The sequence below is a fragment of the Haliaeetus leucocephalus genome, unplaced genomic scaffold, assembly GCF_000737465.1.
Source record: "Haliaeetus leucocephalus isolate CR32 unplaced genomic scaffold, Haliaeetus_leucocephalus-4.0 Scaffold173, whole genome shotgun sequence".
In the NCBI taxonomy this organism is placed as follows: Eukaryota; Metazoa; Chordata; class Aves; order Accipitriformes; family Accipitridae; genus Haliaeetus; species Haliaeetus leucocephalus.
In genome coordinates, this window is record NW_010972609.1 from 1168042 (window position 1) to 1187181 (window position 19140).

Consider the following 19140-nt stretch of genomic DNA (forward strand, 5'->3'; position numbering starts at 1 on the left):
TTTTAATTTTGCCAAGGAAGATATAACTACAAAATAGGAGGACCCAAATCACATGATGCATAGTTTGTGCCTGGTGATGGCAGCTGGCTGAATTCAGAGACAAGGCTACGTGAGGAAAGTCTAAATCAGTGTAATTTATACCTTTATTCTCTATCCCTTGACATGCAATTGAAAGCAACAGCAACTGAGATTTTAATAGGTTCATAGGAATTTAGCGGCCAGATTCAGCACTGATGTACAAGGAGGTGTGAAAGCAATTCCATACATTAGTGTAATTCTAAGGGAGTCTAAATTAGTAACAAACATGGAACTAAAAGATACAAATCATCATTTAATTAAGATATAAATCATCGCTTAAATGCTTTTAAACTCACTCAATGCCTGGCATAGTGATTTAGTAGTTCCTTTTATTATGTCTGAATCTGACCCATTAACTCTACTTTGACACATTCACAGATGAAAATACCCAAGCAACTTGCTTTCCTCCAGTTATTTCCTTTGAAAGCGGTTCATGGGACTTCAGCAAAGAAAGTATTTGCCAAGGTCAACAGATTATAACCGCTCCACATCTGAATAAAACTTAATAGAAATGATTTATTAGACTAGCTCAGATTTCAGTGGTAAGTTTCTCAGAAATTTAAGTGCTATGAATGATCCAGTTCCTAACCAAATAATTTAGAGGTTTCTTGAGGCAAGACGATTCCTTACAAAATACTGCAGAGGGAGCTCGAAGCCTGGGAGTGTTTCAACCTGAGCATTTCGACTTTATGGTCTTTGCTGGAGGAGCAGGGCAAAGAGAGAAAAAACCGATTCATTTCTGCCGGGCCTTCAGTGAGGAGTTGCTCACCAGGCCATTCAGGCAACAAACACCCATTTAGAGACTGTGGACACGAAACGGCGAAGCCCGTGGCTGCCTTTTGTGAGGCCTGTGCGCCGTCACGTTATGTGAATAGACGTGGGGTGGCTGAAAGTTTGCTTGAGAGGGTTCATGACTTACTAAACAGCTGCTTTAAAAAGCGGTATATTAATCCACATGCCCTGAATAGTAAACGTTTTGGTAAAATGTATGTGGCTGTACTGAACCACAGGTGACTGAGATGAGTTTGCCTGGAAACTTTGGAAGATGCTTTGTGTTTTCCAGCCAAGGCAACCTACATTTCTGGCTGGCCCATCTTCTTTGCTCTAGCATCGTACTCTGATCTGCTGTGGGGCTGTGGAAATGTCTGACAGTTTCTGCAGGTGCTGCAATCTCTCTGATGTAATCTGATTTGCTATTAGCGCTCATTAACAAGTATACGAGTTGCTGAGTCCACCTTTGATGACTGTTTTCTCTATTACTGTCAAGCAACTTACTCTTGATATGACAAATAGCTTTCTGTAAATATTAATAGCTTGCCTCCTCTTTTCAGCCAGCCCCTTTTCTCTAACAAGGGATGTGCTTGCAGCCTGCTGTTGACACACTAGTACTAGTTTCAATCTAGCGATTTCAGATGCTGATTGCAACATAGCTACTCCAGCACAGTTCATGGCACGCTCAAATCAGAGATGGTAACACAGATATTCAAAGAAACTCTACATTGGTAGAGTTTCTGGTGTTAATACATGTATTCTTCTTCTTTGCTTTTGTTCTAAGCTACATACCTACTGCTTGTACATACTTTGCTTACCTTTGATAAGTTTTAAAGCTCAAATCGCTGCTGTTAGTCAGTCCTGTTGCATGAGGTAAAGCTCTGCTCCTGGGTTTGTAAGGTGCAAAGATGTGCTCCTGTAGGATTTCCTGCATGGTTTTACAGAGCAGAGAGACGTGACTCAATGGATCAGGACTGTATCTTGACAGACTTGATGGTGTAGTTGCTTTAAATAATATGTGGGATGAAGAGATAGTCAATACTTATCTTCAGAGGCAGGAGCTGGAATCAAGTCAAGGAGAGCTTGCTGGTCTGCTGCTGTTTCTTTACAAGCTGCTTAATGGTACTTATTAAATTGGCTGTGCTGATTGTCCAGGGGAAGGTAGAATTGCCAAAGGGGTATTTTTTTTTCTTTTTTTAGCAAGGGGAAGGAAAAAGGGGAATATTCATACAGTGGAGGTGGCATCAAAATTCAAAGCATTCCATTGTGATAAAAGAAATCTATATGCTGATGCACACCCTGCAGGTGGAAGGCACGGTGCTTTCAAAAGCCCCATAGCTAGAGAGGGGCGTACTCTTGCCTTTTTGAGGGAGTAATGAGAAACATGGTGGGATACAGTTTCTAGTTGCCTGAGACCATAGGAACTGGAGTATTTAGGAGGTACAGTGTTTTTAAATGAAGCAGCTTTGATAACTTTTGTAACTTATCAGGGAATTCAATCGCAAATAACCCAGGGTGAATTTAAAATTCTCATCCCTGACAGTTCTGAGACACAGGTTGGACAAACTTCTTGGCATAGACTAAATATATTTAATCCTGTCTCAGTGCTGAGAAATTGTTTCTCTTTTGAGGTCCAGTCAGTTGTACACTTCTTTTATTATAACTGCCATTCTCTCTCAAGGGAATTAGGAGCATCTCAGTTTTACTTTGTTGTCTTCAAGATAAGAGCAGTATTAAAAAAATGCAAACCCCTCCCTGCTATCTGAATTGGGCAATAACAGGTTTTTTGTTTGCTTGCTTTTTTACTCCCACGGTGAATAAACTGATTTCCATAAAATTTCTTAATGTACTTATTCAATGCCTCTCATTTGTTGTTTGCAAAATCCTACAATGTACATTTTCAGAAAAGACAAGACAGTTTCTGCATTTTCTTTTTGAATGAATTGATCTGTCCATGTTTCTTTTGTCAGATACTACCTCTCTGTTGCTATAACATCTAGTGTAGAAAGAAGTGCTCTAGTGAAGAAACTATTTGTGAAGAGACTTAGGATCCTAGGAGAAAACTGTCTGTGACAAAAAGGCCTATAAGAAATGTCAAATTATTGTGGGTTGAAAGAGAGAAAATTAGAAGCAGAGTGTGGGAAAAGTAAATAAGTATTGAAAAGAAAGTGAACTCCAGCATGAATAGGTTGTATACAGATAAAAGATCTGGCCAAGTAACAACAACAACAAGCAATAAGTTGTTAACAGATGCTTGAACTTAATATTGAAACAGAAGAAGTGTTGATATAATTCTGTTGATATAGTTCTGTTGTGTTATTGTTGGCAGAAGAAGTTAGTTTAACTTTAGGGGCAGGGTAAATTATAGACTTTTGTTTATTTTCTCCTGCTAAAAACCTCTGACTTGGCCTTTTACCTATTTTTGTAGTGAATTTTCATCATACCATGTAAGTATGAAATAATTCAGACAAACATTTCACATGTCAATAAAGCTATGTGTATATATTAGACCAGCACATTTCATTCCTCTAAACCGTATTTATTACTTAAGCTCTGCAACATCAATTTTGCACTTGGAAAAACAGACGAACAGAGAAAACAGAAAATGAGGGTTGTCTGCACAGGAATGTCATTGTGAAATAAGCCAGGGAGGAAATAAAAAAACTCCCCAAATAGCAGTGAATTATCATTAGATCTCTTTTTGGGCCCTTTCTATTTCTATTCTATTTGGTTTCTGCTGGAACTAGACTAAGCCGACATGTAGAGCACTGAAAGCGTCTGCTCTCTGAGGGTTACCTTAGAATTGCCATGTGAGGCAGCTATTCTGAGCAATTTCCTCCTGAAATAAACCTACAGCAGAATATGATATAGAGATGCCAAATCTCGTGTTAACTTATGCTGAGGCACGTCCACACACCTGTCTTCTGCAGTGCCGCACAAAGATACCGGTGTGGGTCTGAAGGCGAAATATCTCCCTTAGGGTGGTGAAGAGCCACCGAACTTAAGTCATTTGCGAGTCCAACACTTGCTCCGACCCACTGACTCTCAAACCCATACTGGAGACCCTGCCCCACTGCGCAGTGGTGGGCTCTGTGACTGGTTGAGAATGAACCAAACGAAGTTAAGATAAGAACGGGAAGTTGCTATTCATCCAGGGAAATAATCCAGTGGTTTGCTTTGCCAGGCTTGAAAGCTAATACTAATTAATTTCTGAAGAGTATACACATTTGTTCTTTATTTTCCTGAGCTGCTGTATTGCCAGTTCCCCCAAAAAACATGAAAAAGTAAATACTTACCACATTAAGATTTATTTTTTTGGATAGAAAATAAACAGAGGTGTTTTTCTTTGGTCTCCTTCTCTGCATTGGAAAATACAATATTCTGAGCAGCTATAAAAAAGGTTAACTTAATTTTTTTTTTTTTTTTTTTTTTTTTTTTTTTCAAAAATGGATCAATTTTGCACTAGTTTGCACCACTTGGAAGTATTTCTTACAAGCATGCAAATAGTCCTGTACCACAGGACTTCATTCTCCCACCTAAGGAAAGGGTTTTTTTCCCCCCTTTTCCTACTGGGTACAGCAGTACTCAATTGTCTGCTACAGAGCATTGCAGTTGAAAAAGTAGCAGCAGGGATTTATTTTTTTAATCTGTGAATATTCCAGCTCTAATCTCTTCTGCATTAACAGACCCTGCTTGGGACCTGGTCATTGTCACGAACGTGGTGTGAAAAATGTAACCTTTTTTGTAGCTATGTCTCTGCATCCAGCCTGCAGAATGGCCACTTCACAGACCAGAAAATATCTAAATGGGCCTCTAAATGTCTCCCAGAGTTACTAAAATCTCACTTTAATAAATATAAACGAATGAGCCTGGCCACACTTGCTTGATTTCTCAGTTAAACTCAGGTGTTGTGAGCTCACTACAGTGACTGGAGATAATGACAAACCAAGAGGGGGGGATACATTTCCTAAAAACAAGTATTACCTTAGATATCTGTGATTGGCAGTAGAATTACCCATTAGAGTAAAGATCAGTGGATATTTGCTCTTCCCTTCAAGAATGTGCCAGTACATTATTTTCCGTCTGAGTCATTATCTCACCATCCTTGAAGTTGGAAGGTGTAAGTTTTTTTTCAAATCCGATTAGCAAGGGAGTGCCTTGTCTGCTCAAACACAGTACAGTTATTATCCAGAGTGCTCATTTCCTTTTAAAACGTGAATAGTTTTATGCAGCCATTAAGTGACACAGGATATGACTAGGTTAGTTACTCATAGGGATTTAGATACAATAAATAAGAAAGTAAATCTGGTTTCGTCATCCCCCTCCCTTGATTCTTGGGGCGGGGGGGAAGTATTATTTTCTGCTCTCTAAAGAAACACTTTAATTTGAGCTAGTCTGCAGCGTTGTAGTCAGAACCAGATACAAGTTAGTCTTAAGCCACAATTTGGAGTTCATTTTCATACACAAACATAATGGAAACTTGTTGCATTTATTCCCAGAGATGAAAAGTCTGTGAAGGAGCGTGACTTACTGAGAGAAGCATGGATTAATATAATACAATATATAGCATTTATATATTTTCCTTTCAGTCTGTAAACCTTAGAAGAAGTAAGGAAGTTATACACACCACAGCTTTGTCTGCCTACCCTCAAAAAATTCACGTACTGCATTTTCTTTTTTCTTGAGCTGCTCTTGTTCAGATATACAACTGAAATTAAATGACTTGCAACCTAAGATCAGAGCCAAGCTCACCCTCTCTTGTTTCTCAAATATACACATAAACATACAGGTTTGCTGTTATTCACCAATTTTGGAGTGAGGCTTTTTAAAGCAGAAGTAGCCTGTATTACATCTTTGCCAAGTACCTGAACCTGGAAGTGATTAACTGTCATTTCTTATCCACAAGAAGACCCAGAGATGATTACCAGCTTAGCCCTACAGCTCTTTTTGGTCAGAGCTAAAAGACAAGCATCATAAAGATGCGGAGAAATTCGGATTCAGAAGTAAAACTAAAAAGAGAAGTGAAGAGGTTTAGCAGAATTTCAGAACTGACTGTCCGTTCCACTTCTTTAGCTCTTTGAAGCCAGGAAGAAGATGTAGCTGAAATTCACATTAATTTACTCTCAGGACTTTCACTGTTCCTTCCCTGCTCCCAACTCCCTCCCACTCCCAACAGTGCCTGAGTAGAGTAAAATACCTAAATAACTCTAGGAGTGTGGCCCAGAATCCACCAGACTGCAGAGCCGTTTCGTTACGCACACCATCTCTTGCTGACCTGAGAGGTCACGCAGTAAACCTGGAGTAGTCTAGCCTGCTAAAATTTATTACTTTCCCACTTAATGGTTAATCGCTTATAATTACCTACCTTCTTTACCTACAGATGTATCTTGAAGATTAATACATTAAGAAATGTGAGCTGCTCATCTAATTACACGCTCCTACCAGGACAGATGGGAATTCCATGCTCGTGAGCACTGTGCCGCGATGATGCAACGCTGCCGTCTCGGTTCAAAGCGGGCAGCACAGGCAGATCGGCCACTTACCTGCACATCGCCTTCGGGGCTTGAGAGACTTACCTGCTACAGAACCACAGGGCTTGTACCAACGGGGACCCAACTTCAATGTCGGGAGCTGCGTGAGAGTTTATAAATCGTTCTGATCAACGTTAAAAATAAGTGTGTTCCTACAGGAACTGTTTATTTTTGATCGCCGAGGATCACGGTATTATTTGCGATTCAGCACATCAGTGGAGAAGGCACAGTCAACAGGCCCTCACTGATTCTGGAAAGGTCTTCTCTTTCTTACTCTGTTTTCATCCATTTCCTTCCAAAGGACCAAAGCCTTCCAGCTTTCATCTGAACACAAGACCAACAGTGTTGCACTGCTCGGCAGGATGAGATTGCACATCACAACAAAAACATTGGCAAAGGCTACCTGATAACCTACTTACAAGATGGCCTCATCTTAGGAAGCAATTCTTTTTCCAGAAAAGCAACTTCTGTGGCTGATCTGCCAGCTAACTTGGATCTGAGAACATCAGCCTTTTCTTCCTCCCTTCCCTATCGGCACCTTTTCCCTAGCCTCCATCTCTTATATTTCAACTAGAGAAGATGGGAACTCTTTTTTCATTTAGAAGTAAAAACAGGGAATAACCTTTTCTTCTGCTCTAAGAAAGATTGCTTAACTACCTGCATTTAACTCTTGCTCTGAAAAACTGATTTTGTTACGCTTTTAAGTTTGTTCAGCACAAGCACTCTGCTATATCTTTTGTGTTTTGATTCTTTTTCTCATGAGCATCGGGGTAGATACGTTTCCATTTTGGCATGAATTTTCTCACACAGGCGGAACTAAGCAGGTGAAAGCTATGACCTCAAAACTTTCAAACTTGTGTAACTAAGTCCACATGACTCTGTCATGCCTTTCATTTTCTGAGCCTTTACCTTGTGGAAGCTAGCACAACAGCGTGCACAACTCTTTTCTGCTCACACAACTCATCTGTATCAATATATTTTGGCTTTAGCTGACACTCTGCGTTATAAAAGTACCGTACAGTAAGTGCCACAAATTTTTATTGTAAGTGGAACCAATCATTCAATAAGCAATGCTCAGTCTCATGCAAAGTGTGCTGCAGTCAAAGGGAATCAAAGGAAATATTTTCTTTGGCTTCAGGTGGCCTCGAATCAGGCGGCATGCATGGTATTAAAAAATAAAGAAAGAGCTTAAAATTAAAAAGAAGCCACATTAATAGTTAGCTGCTCCTTCAGAAAGGCCTGTTGGGTAAAAAAAGAACTTTGGTTTTTCTCTGCTGTACTAAAAATGGCATATTGTGTTTGGTCATGAAATAAATAGTACTCAAATGTGCAAAGAATTGAACCAGAGTTTGAATGGAATCCATATAAATTTTAAGACACGGTTTCTTCAGGGGCAAAAGGAAAAAAGAGTTGTTTACTCTGAAGACTTCCTAGGAAAATATAAATGGACTCAAGTGATCTACAAAACTTCAGGAGAATTCAGACTCCTGAGGTAACAAGATGAGAAGTAAATTCTTTTATTATTGGAAATCACAACAGCCAAAAAGATCATTAACCGCTCAGGACCAGAGAGCACTGAGGGTTTAAAAATAGAAATGTGTCTGTGCCTTGACTTGAGACTTATTCACCCTTAAGTTATTTAAGACTGCAAAATATTTGTAAGACAGTATCTTAGAAACACAATGACATGGAAATTCAGAAGATTCAGACTCGGACTGTCAACACAATAGGGTGGGTATGATTTCCTCCTCAGATACACCGACTGAAGTTGTGTCTTTGCCACAAACTGGGTAGCAAAAAGCAAACAGCATGTTTTAGTAGTGGTTCAAAAATGGTCTACACAGCCAGTTCCAGCTGTAGTTTTTCCTACTATTGTCTGCATTTGCTCTTGGACCAAGTATACCAGTATAATGATTTTCCTGTTTAATACATTGATACAATAGGTTTTGGCTTTTTTTTTTTTTTCCTTTGATCAAAGCAAAATGGGGTTTTGTACTTACAATTTTGTGGCAGAAGCATGCCAAAACCAGGCTGAATGCACATCGTGGAGATAGTCAAATCAATACAGAATTCAGCTGTATTTGTATGAATACAAGTATTGCTATCTTTCATCAAACCTGGCCTGTATGGTAGCTGTGAGTCACATCGAGGTATTTTCAGTTATTTCTTGGTCACTTCCAGATCCCCACTTCTCTGTATCAACTTTCCTTTTTTTCCCCTCTTCCAGTGAATCTTTACTAGCATAATCCTGCCTCAGATTTGCTATTGGTAAAACCAAAACTTGTTTCTACTTGCATCACAGATATGAAAAAAACTTTCACGAAAAGTACCGCAAGTGCAGCGCAAACCGTTTTCTGGAAGGCATTAACTTCTATCTAATGAGCTCCTATCTACTATTTTGTCTTTAAGAAATGACAAAACCAAACCAGTTACCAACGAGGCAGTGATTTACCTGCTTCTGGTTTTCATATCCATTATCTCAGAACAGAATTCCCACCTTCTAACTAAATTTCATTAGTTAGAGCATTAATATTTTCTGGTAGAAAGGGAGAATTGGTGTGAAAGCTCATGCTTTGCCTTCTCACAGAACAGGTAAATGGGAGGAGGAGAAAAAATTGGAAACGGCAAGTCAGGTTCTGAGCCCAGCTTTGCTTGCACAGGTCCCACAAGGCAATAAAAATGGGATGTACACAGTGTAGCATTTCTGCTTCCTCAGCTACTTCCCTTCAGAGCTGCATTGAGCAAGACACAGTCCAAGAAATCCCTGAGTTTCATTCCTTTAGTTTTACCATTTCATTTTTTTCTTAATAATGAATACATTTTTCAATTTAAATGAACAAACCAAATAGCATTCTTCCTCGTTACGAGCTCATTTCAAATGTCTTAGTGAAGGCTCTTACATGTTACGTTCTGCTAAATGCCAAAGACTAAAATCAGAAGAAAATTAAAGCTCCCAGGCTAAGATCCATCACTTGATATTCAAAGTCTATGGTGCAGCCGTCTACGTCTGCGCTAGAAGGCAAACATCCCTTTGTGCTCTTGGAGACAGATGCAACTTAGGTGGGATTCGCTTAATCTCAAAGTGGGTATCTAAAGCAGCTGAACACAAGATTTACCTTCGACGTTGTTAGGAAGATGTCTATAAATGAAGTAGTCAATACCTGCAAGCAAATCTCAGTTTTGGCCTCTGCTGTCTGAGTACACAAGGAGCACTGGAAAGGGCATCGCAGATCCAGTTTTAGGCAAACTGTAACACAAATTATTGTATTTCTCAAATCTAACAGTACTCATAGTTGCACACTCAGAGCACAAGGAGGATTGGGAACAGACCCTGACAGGAGAAGCTCTTGCATATTTAAGTTTATTTCAAATAGGTGTTCAAAGAAAAAAAAAAAAAACGAACTAAAACAGATTTAGTATATATTTGCTTTTCTTAAAAAATGATTCCATGAAAGAGTTTTATAGTTATCTAAGTAGTAATACAGTTTTTATATACAAAATTCCATTTCAAACAATTTACTGTACAAAAGAAAGTATAAGCAACTGTTACTATTTCATGATTTCAGCAAATAATGAAAAATTCTCATAAGTATGTGTTCAGGATATAGTTCTACCATTTACAGGAATGTCAGTATTAAGCTGGGAATACTTTCGGCTAAGTATTTACAGATGAAATTCCCTTCAAGGAAGTTCCCCTAAGATTTCTCTTCAGAACAGGCAGTTCACGTTTGACTTTCTTCTGGATCTTTTGGGCTACCAAGGAATGAGAGGAAGAACACTTTTTCAACACAATGTATGGACAGAATTCTGCTTGATTTATTCCCACTCACAGTCCTATTGCAGTCAGCGGGCCTGATCTGGTAAACACTTATTACCAGGCATAATGCTTATTGCGTGAATAAATCAGGCAGGATTTGGCCCTACAGTAGTAAGCGATCATAAGTTACAAATTCTAAAAATAGTGACATTCCTGCAAGTCAAAATACAACAGAAACAATAGTTAACAAAATATAAGCCCTTTATTAATAAAAATCTTTGGTTGGATCAATATTTTAAATAAGCTTCAAGAATATTTGGTTAATACCATTTTCTTTCTTCCACATAATTTCTTTTCTGGTACCTTCTTTGGAGAGACTACAGAAAAATATCAAGTTTATCACATACTTTAAAACAAATAAATATATCAAAAGCTAAATATGGCATATTTCTTAAGTTCTAGCATTAATCTTTAAATTAGTTTGGCAAAGAAAAAAGAAAAGGAAAAAAGAAATAACTAACTTCTCTTGAAAACAGTCTTTTGACGCTTGGTTTTGTAACAAACCATACAGTAGTTAGACTTTAAAGAAATCTTTCATTTTTATTTTATTTTTCAGTTTTATATTTGTAATGCAAGTGCCATGGACAAGACAAAGCAATAAAAGAAATGAGGTTAATTGCACCGATATTATTTGGAAGTGCAGTTTATCGTTTGACAAAGCAAAACTAAAATGTACTATGCTTAAAAAGAGTCGTACTGATGGGATTTAGCTAGGCATCGTAAGTAAGGATTTTAGACTTATACTTTAAGGAAGCTCCTTGTACAAAAGATAGAGTATTTTAAGACAAAAGAAAAGTCCTGTAACTAACTGAAGGTCTGGTCCTGTAGCCCCAGTGCAGGCAAAACTTCCACTGAAGACAGTAAGTGGGACATGTTTTGGATTTACTCCTCCAGCACAGCCTCTGGGAAATGCCATTCAACAGCAGAAAGTCTGCAGGGGCAACTGGCTGTGAAAAAAAAACGGGTGCAGACTCCTTTCTCCTGCAGAGGATCGAGGGCTACAGAGAAAAACCCGGCTGAGAAAGGCATGTGCTAAAACAACAGGAAAAAGGGAATTTCCTCAGCAACAACAGTGTCTGAGTACTAGGCAGGGCAGTGTGAGTCAATTGGAGCTCTACGTGTGCTCGTTAATTCAGGGCATTTAACAAAATGCTCTGTGATCATCTACCTGCTGGGAGGATCTCCGAAACGGAGCTGCCGCTGCCTGGCCATGAGCAAGGAGCCGCTGGGGCACTGCTCAAACGCACCTGATGCACCCTGGGGCACTGAGGTAGCTTCATCCACATCAGTCGTACATCGGTAAAAAAAAAAAACTTTTCCAGATTCACTTTTCTGATGTTTCTGAAGAGAGCAGCGCCCCGGTGAAGGTCTCGGGTACACGGCAGATTGCCACGAGTGCCCCACGCACCTGTGTGACTCTGAAGCTCGGCGGGAGCTCCGCTCGTTTCAGCCCTGCAGGTTCCAACAGAGATGTCTGCCAGCAGAGCTAAACCCTCTATGTTGGAAAGCAAGTCAGTCTGGTAGGCTTTACGTGGTTTCTCTCCTGCCAAAAGGAATACCAGGGCACACTCTAAAGCTGATTTTGCATATACGTTATCTAGTTACCCCATGGACCTTCAAGCCTGGGGTTCCCAAAGTATTTTAAATTAGTAGTATTACTATTACTTAAAATTTACCTTTATTTAGTTAGTTAATTAATAGGCTAAGGTCAAATTCTCAGAGAATATCTCTATCAAGACATACTAAGTACCTGCATTTATCAATGCACACCAACGTCAATAGTGTTATCTATCAATGAAATATAAAAATTCCCTGCATTACTGCTTGTGCAAAAGAAAAAACAACAACATTATCAGAAATAGAATGTGGTCCTCCATATTTGTAAGAAGAGCATTTCTCACAAAGATGGGAGCGAAATGGCAGCACATCCTTCAACATGCACCAGGTTGTCCATTAATTGAGTCCTGCCCTTTACGCGATGGCTTGTGTATCAGTGGAATGCCCCGACATACTCAACTCCCTCCTCTTCTATACGTCAAGAGGATATGAATGGCAGGAGGACAAGCTCCCGCTGTGGCTCCTGGAGAGTCTGGGGCTGTGATTGTTACAGTTTTCACCTTTTTTCTTGTCCTTGTCTTTCCAGGTTTCTAGCATTTGCAGCTTCCCTTGCTCTTCTCTCATGAAGACCTCCACCATGAGAACTTTTTCTTTATGAATCTGCTGACTAATGTCCTTGGGAATGTCTGGGATAATCCAGTCAACAAAGTCACTCATAAACATGACCAAGTTCTGAAAATGAAATTGTGAGAAAATGTCAGCAAGGTCAAATGAAAGGATGACTGTAGGGGAAGGGGCCATTTTCGGTGTACTTGGGAAGGAAGAATGAAGAAAGGACAGTATTTGAGTTGGGTTCAACTGCATGTCACAAGCCTAGTACTGAGCCAAATTCACCTCAACTTTTTGTTCGTGCTAGAAGTAGAGAAAAATGACAGACACAGATCTCTCTGATTTCTGTGCAAATGCTGTCACAGCCACGTAGAAATCCAAAGGAAATATTGTCATTGATAAATGGCTTACGAGTTTTACATCAGAAAGGCAGAAGCAAATAACAAGAGGTAAAATGATGAAAGTTAGTGAAATAGATTCCAATGAAATGCTTCTGATTTAAAAATAAGGTCTTTCACAGAAAGATACATATATTGTCAAAAAAAAAAAGGAATGAAAGTTTTGAAACAAGTTGTTTAGATAAGGCAGACTTAAAACACTTGTGTCACAATAACCAGCACCACCGCTGTGATCAAATAATGTCATTTAGTGAAAAATGACAAGATTTTGCCTTCTTGTTCAGACACAAGTAAAACTCTAACTGGGAAAATTTTGGAAATTTCATTTCTTGGCTAGGTCTAGAAACGATTTTGGATGAAATTTATGCTGCTTTAGTGAATTTGTTGATGTCCTACTGGAGAAATTGGTGGGACCCAATTAGTATCAGCCTTGTGCTTTGCTGCTCACTAAGGTCTTTAAGTTGCTTCTGTGTCAAACCAGTTCAGGGAATCCCTGGGGATGAATTTTTCCACTGAGGATATATCTGGGCCTGGGTGGGTGGGAGGAAGAGGGTGAATGAGGATGGGCAAATTTCTTTGCTTTTCCATGAAACAGCTGAGAAAGAAGGTATTTTCTTTGGCCTAATAACTTATTTCCAAAAGATGGCTTGCCTTATGTAGCTGAAGAAATATGATAACTCTTTTTCTTTCTCATATAAAAAGTGCCTGCAGTAGAACCTACCTGGAAAACTATCACAAATGCTAATCTTGCTGCTAGGACAGCCCAGAAATCCTTTGAAATGTCATACTTGTTTTCAGACCAGGGGGGTTCTCGATAATCTTTGTATCTGCAAAACAAGACTCAGTAAATCAGTGATGTCATTCACAAATTTTAGCACCAGGAGGAATTAATACCAAAAAGCCAAACAGTAAATCGAACCATTTAAAAGCAAGTTCACTATTACAGCATTATGCTGTATTAACCTCTCAGAAACAAGACACAAGACAAGATGCCCACAGCCTTCAAGTTTTACTCAAAATTAAAGGTCTTCAGTCTTAATACCCTCTGATTAGTACAAATAATATAAATTCTGCATAAAGACAGAGTAAACTACACAGCTCAAATAATTTATTTTAAGATTGGTAAAAAAACCCCAAACAACAAACCTATATATTTTTCAGACTAATTTTAAAGACAAAAATCTTGATCTCAGATCCAGAGTGTGTTATGCTATGTGGTGTTCTCCTTGTTCATGATTAGCAAAAGATCACAGCTAAATTTTGCCATATAGAGAGAAGGTGAGAATTTTGCCTTAGCTATGGCTTACAGAAAAATCTATGACCTAATCAACAATAACTTGTTAGAAATAGGACCAAGAAAAATATATTAAATTTAAAACCACAGCTTCCTTCAATATTTTGAAAGAATTAGGGCTCCATATTTTCAAATGATTTAAAAGTCCCTGGGTTATGGAACAAATGATGGGATGGGAAGAAGAAAGAGGCTGTGACTTGAAAGCAAATAAACCTGGCATTTTTGTACTGGGCCATGACACTAACACTTCCGTTCTGTAAGTTCTGTGCTAAAAACCTGTTTGCCAACCTTGTTTGTCCTGAGCCCAAAGATCACCAGAAGGAAACCAGGAGAAAGCAAAAGCAAGCAAAGCTAATACATATGCAATTTTGGTTGTTTTTTTCTTTCATCTCAGGGTGAATTTTTTTTTAGCAGCCATTTCAGCAGATTAACGTGCACTATTCAAATTTATAAAGAATATAAATTAAAAAATAATGCAATTATAAAGGTGGGGTTTTTTCCTGGCCAATTTGTGTAATTTTTTAGTATATGTATACCAAAGTCATCTTTCTTTCTTTTTCTCCCCCGGTATGCCTCTTCCCTCCTTGTTCTCCTCTTCCTTTTCTTACCCCCATTGTCCCCCTTTCAGTTTTGCTGATCTAAGTGCTTTCACTGTTGTATTTGGCTTTGGTCTCCAATCCTAAGCATTAAAACATTTGTTTTGAAGATGATGCATATCTAAGGAAGCCTAGGCAAAGCATGCATTTCACCACTGACCTAGATTGCTTCATAAGCTGAAATATGCAACAATAATTTTGCTATAAAAATTAAAAGAATATGTAGAAATGGTTACAGGCGTGCAGATTTCCTGTACGATGACAATTTAAGTAGGTCTTAAGTTCCAGTGCAGATAAGGATGCTATAACTCTCATCAGGAATCGGTATAGAAACCAGACAAAAGAGAAAGGTGTACTGTGAAGTCATGGTCATTATATCAATAGCATGTGATAGAACAACATGACATCAGAGTAACATCACTTTGTTCCCTTAAAGCATCATTGTGCTGTTTATCATTATTTATCTCCTTTCCTGAGAAAGGGAATACATAATAATAAAAATCTTTGCACGGACAAACACTGAATTTAACAACGCTAATCTCTATTTCCCAAAATAAGCAATACTACATATTCAGGTTTTGCGGTTGCTTAATAGGTAAGCCAAGACGTTCAAGGCAATGGATCCATCTGATAGAAAAGGCTACCAAGGTGCTAAAAAAGTATTGAAAATACAAGGGCATGTAAAACTTTGTCCCATTCTTAGTCAGCTGTGAAAATACTTAAAGGTGGTTATCACTCAAGAGAGTACCTGCATATCTGAACCTCGTAGCCAAGATCCATGGGGTCGTTTGGAGCTGTTCCTGCTTGAAAATCGCTGACATTAAAAGAAGATAGTGTATGGTTCACGAAGCCATGCATGGTGCCATTCTCACTGTACATATACAGGTACACGAGGCGTGGAATGAAGTCGGATGTGAATGAGATCACAAATGCCTAAGCCATAAGAGTAAAGAGTGAGCGCAATATTCAGGCAGTGGTTAAGTTAATAATATCCTCACGTATGTCTCGCCCAAACAATTCACACAACTCAGGGACGGCTTCAGAAAACAAGGGGGGATGCTGCAGCCCACAGGGCCCTAAAAATGGAGTATTCACTGCTGCAACAAGGTAGTATTTACTGCTTACTCTTCCGAGTTGCAGAATATTAGATGGAGCTCCACGCCGACTGAGATTTCTACGTGGATAACAACTTGAACTCCCCAGAGAATGAAGCGGCCGTACCCCCCAGCACCAGCGGAAAGCAAAACATGGCGCTGCTTCCCTGTGCCCCAGTCACAACTTGTCCCTGATGCATTGTATAAGGTCGAGTTGATGGATTTCCAAGTATTTTTGTGTTCTGCAAACAACTGACAGTGAATTGACTCTTTAAATTCTCATTGCATTGCAAAAGGCCATTAATTGTATGGTTTTTTTAACGCCATCAAGATAAAAGGATGAGCAGACCAAGCCAAGTTTTATTTTTATGGTCACAAAAATTGCTTTTTATTTGGTTATTTAAAAAGGTTTTCTAAGAACGTCATACACAAAATGCAAGACAGCCAATTCGGCTGAGTTCTTTATAACTTTATCCTTTCTCATTTATCATTATTATGAAACATTCTCACTGGCATAAATCTCATGTACATGTGGAACAAACACAGTACAAAATGTTTTACTTATTTTATGATAAAGGGGGTAGCACACAGATCAAAGAGGGAAAAATAACACTGGATAATGATGAAGAGAGACTACATGGAAGAAAAGAGAAAAAAATAGAGAAATTATTTCCAAAGGAAAAGAGGAGAAATGCTAAAGACAAATTAAGGCAGCATACCAAATAACCAAAAGAATGGTTTGACCATAGCACAACAGACACCTGTGGGCAAAGTGAAGGGATTTCCAGTCTGGATAATGGCAAAAAACCCGAGAGGGCCCGTGGACAAGTAAGCCCTACGCAGCCCCTGCTTTGCTGCATTGCAAACACGTTTTCAGCTTGTTACTCAGGGTTTTTTTTCTTCTTTCCCCATGTGGGGTGCAATGAAGATCATCATTGTGGATGTCTATTCATATAGAATATTAGATAAGTACATAAATGAACCTATTAAGGGGTGCTAAAATTTTCTAAGGGCTGGGATGTTCACTGTTGAAGTAAACAAAAATATTTTCATGGATTTTCAGAGCTATCTGAGTGAGAGCAATGCAGTTCGAGGCCAGATTTTCAATGGAGGGACACTGCGCTCTGATGAGCTGAGCTAATTCACACCTAGTTGACTGCTGGACCCTAAACAGATTTTAGCATTGAAATTAAAAAGTACATCATGTTAGTGATAGTATTTCAAAAGAGCAAAAGTAAGCAGCTGTGGTCTTATTTGTTTAAAGGACAAAACTGGTTTATGAAAACATTCTGGAAAAAAGCTGCAATGATTACTTTCTATTTTATATTATTGCTTCTACTATCACAACTTTAAAATAAACACTGCATCTGATTATCTTAATATTTCAGAAAATTTCTAAATCATGTACTTTCACTTGATTTTAAGGGATTTATGCTGAAATAAAACTAATGGAGCAGAATGGAAAAGCCAGCCTATTGAATTCAAATTTTATTCATGCCGAATTACTTACATTTATTATGACAGCAAGCTTTCCAATACCTCTGAGGATATTATACCAGATTCCTAAGGAAGAAGACCAACATGTAAATTGAGGTGGAATTAGATCAATTACATATTTAGTTAACAGTGTTAGGAGTACTTAAGACTCTGCCGAACTAGTTATATTTTAAATAAAAAATGAACAAATTATAAGAGATTAATTTAATGACCTGTAAGCAAAGGGAGCCCAACTCTGTCTTCCAAAGCTATGTTTAGGCACCTATTTTTTTGAGGTTTTAAGCTAAAAGCTTCTTTGAGGAAGAAGAGGAAGGCAAGTGTGAGATAGAGGAATACTGGCATAGGTAGAAAAGAAAATAATGAAATTTCATTCAAACTTCTCAAATGCTTGAGGAGAATAAGAAAGCTACAGATAGGGAGTGGGAACCTCCACACACATGGTGCAGAACATACTGGTCTACCAGCTCTAAGGATCTACTGGAATCTGTTTCTACACCTTCTCATCACTGTTGATCCTACCTCAGTTTCAAGAAAGCAAAGCTCCGGTGGAGCCACTCGATGGGATTTTTCCATTGCATTTGGAAACCGCATAGACACAGGTTTCCTCAGCGTGGGCTCTGTGCATTCAAAATATAATACCAGCTGACCCCAGACGGACTCAGGTTCAACCCCTCTGGATTTAGGCTGAGGATGATGCATGAAGTCCCACAGCTCTGCCCCTTCCCCATCTCCAGATTCCATTCCTCATGGAAGGGCTTCTCGGAAGCCTAGATAAAGTGCTGGTTTCGTGTATGTGGCCGTGCACCCTTGTGCCTGGCCTCTCTGACCGTCTCCTGCTCATTAGTGACAGCTTGGAAATTTTTCCTTAGTTGAAGTACTCAAACTGCAAGATTCAGTCTTGACGGAAAAATCCAGGGCCGCTACCAGATCCGTGTGGTTACGGCCCCGATGAGCCACTCTCCTATTCTGGGTCTGAAGAGGAACAAGATGTAGGAGGCTTTACACAGGGTGACAGCCCTGGAAGACTCCTCCAACCTGGCCAAATCCCTTGCTTGGTAACTAATTCATACTTCATATAGCTTTGGTCTTCTGGCACAGCATACACAAGGCAGCCTGGACAGAGTACGGAACTGAACTTTAGGAGGAGATATTATAGTATGAGTGGAAGCAGAGATAGACCTCTGTTTGCTGCCAGTGGTTACCCACTGCCTTTAGCAGGTGGGACCTTCTCCCCTTCCCGATTCTGCTGATGCTGCCCCTAAAAACTTGTCTGGTTTGTCTGTGGCCATTTCGTGGTCTCTGACTTTGGGATGTCTCTGAAAGAAGTGGGGTTCTTTCACCCACAAGAGTGGGACTGAATTGCAATTAACACCCTCTCAAAAACAGAACCAAAAAAAACCCCCAAAACAAAAACACAAACCCCAAGAACAACCCCCCAGTATCTCCACCAGCAACCTTAGCCTGCAGCATCAAATGAGCCAGCCACAAAACACCCCAAAAGCAGTGTCATGGTAAAGGCAATAGCATGACAAAATATGATGTGTTCTTCAACTCTAGGATGATCCTAGGGCACAAGGAAGAGCCCGAGGAAAAACTCTGCCTGTTCATTCAATACCAGAATGAACACCGAGTTTGGTAACATAAACTTCTCTGCTCTTGCTGACTTGCTCTGTAATATGAACAATTATTTTAATGACCTTTTTACTTGTAAGTAACCAACATTTGGGGGAAATAGCTTCCTCATTACATATATCCATAGCTGTTAGCCCCCCGCAGTAAGGGGAGGACTGGTCTGTTGTTACCATACAACCGCAGAGCCCAGTTCCAGCTAGATTCACTGCAGCTTTCAAGCTTCACCCTTCCTGCATTCATGCTGAGTAGGGACGAAGGGATACATT

General features: G+C 39.3%; 1 protein-coding gene across 1 annotated transcript in view; it reads right to left on the minus strand.

The window, feature by feature from the left end:
- Positions 1 to 11963: 11963 nt before the first annotated feature.
- ANO1 (anoctamin 1, calcium activated chloride channel) overlaps positions 11964 to 19140 on the minus strand; it is a 45851-nt gene continuing 38674 nt past the window's right edge. The window contains exons 23-26 of the mRNA XM_010563683.1: positions 17256 to 17308; positions 15400 to 15584; positions 13483 to 13588; positions 11964 to 12486 (exon numbers count right to left, since the gene is read on the minus strand). Coding sequence (XP_010561985.1) covers positions 12226 to 12486; positions 13483 to 13588; positions 15400 to 15584; positions 17256 to 17308 — 605 coding nt within the window. The 3' untranslated portion in view covers positions 11964 to 12225. The remainder of the gene's footprint in view (positions 12487 to 13482; positions 13589 to 15399; positions 15585 to 17255; positions 17309 to 19140) is intronic.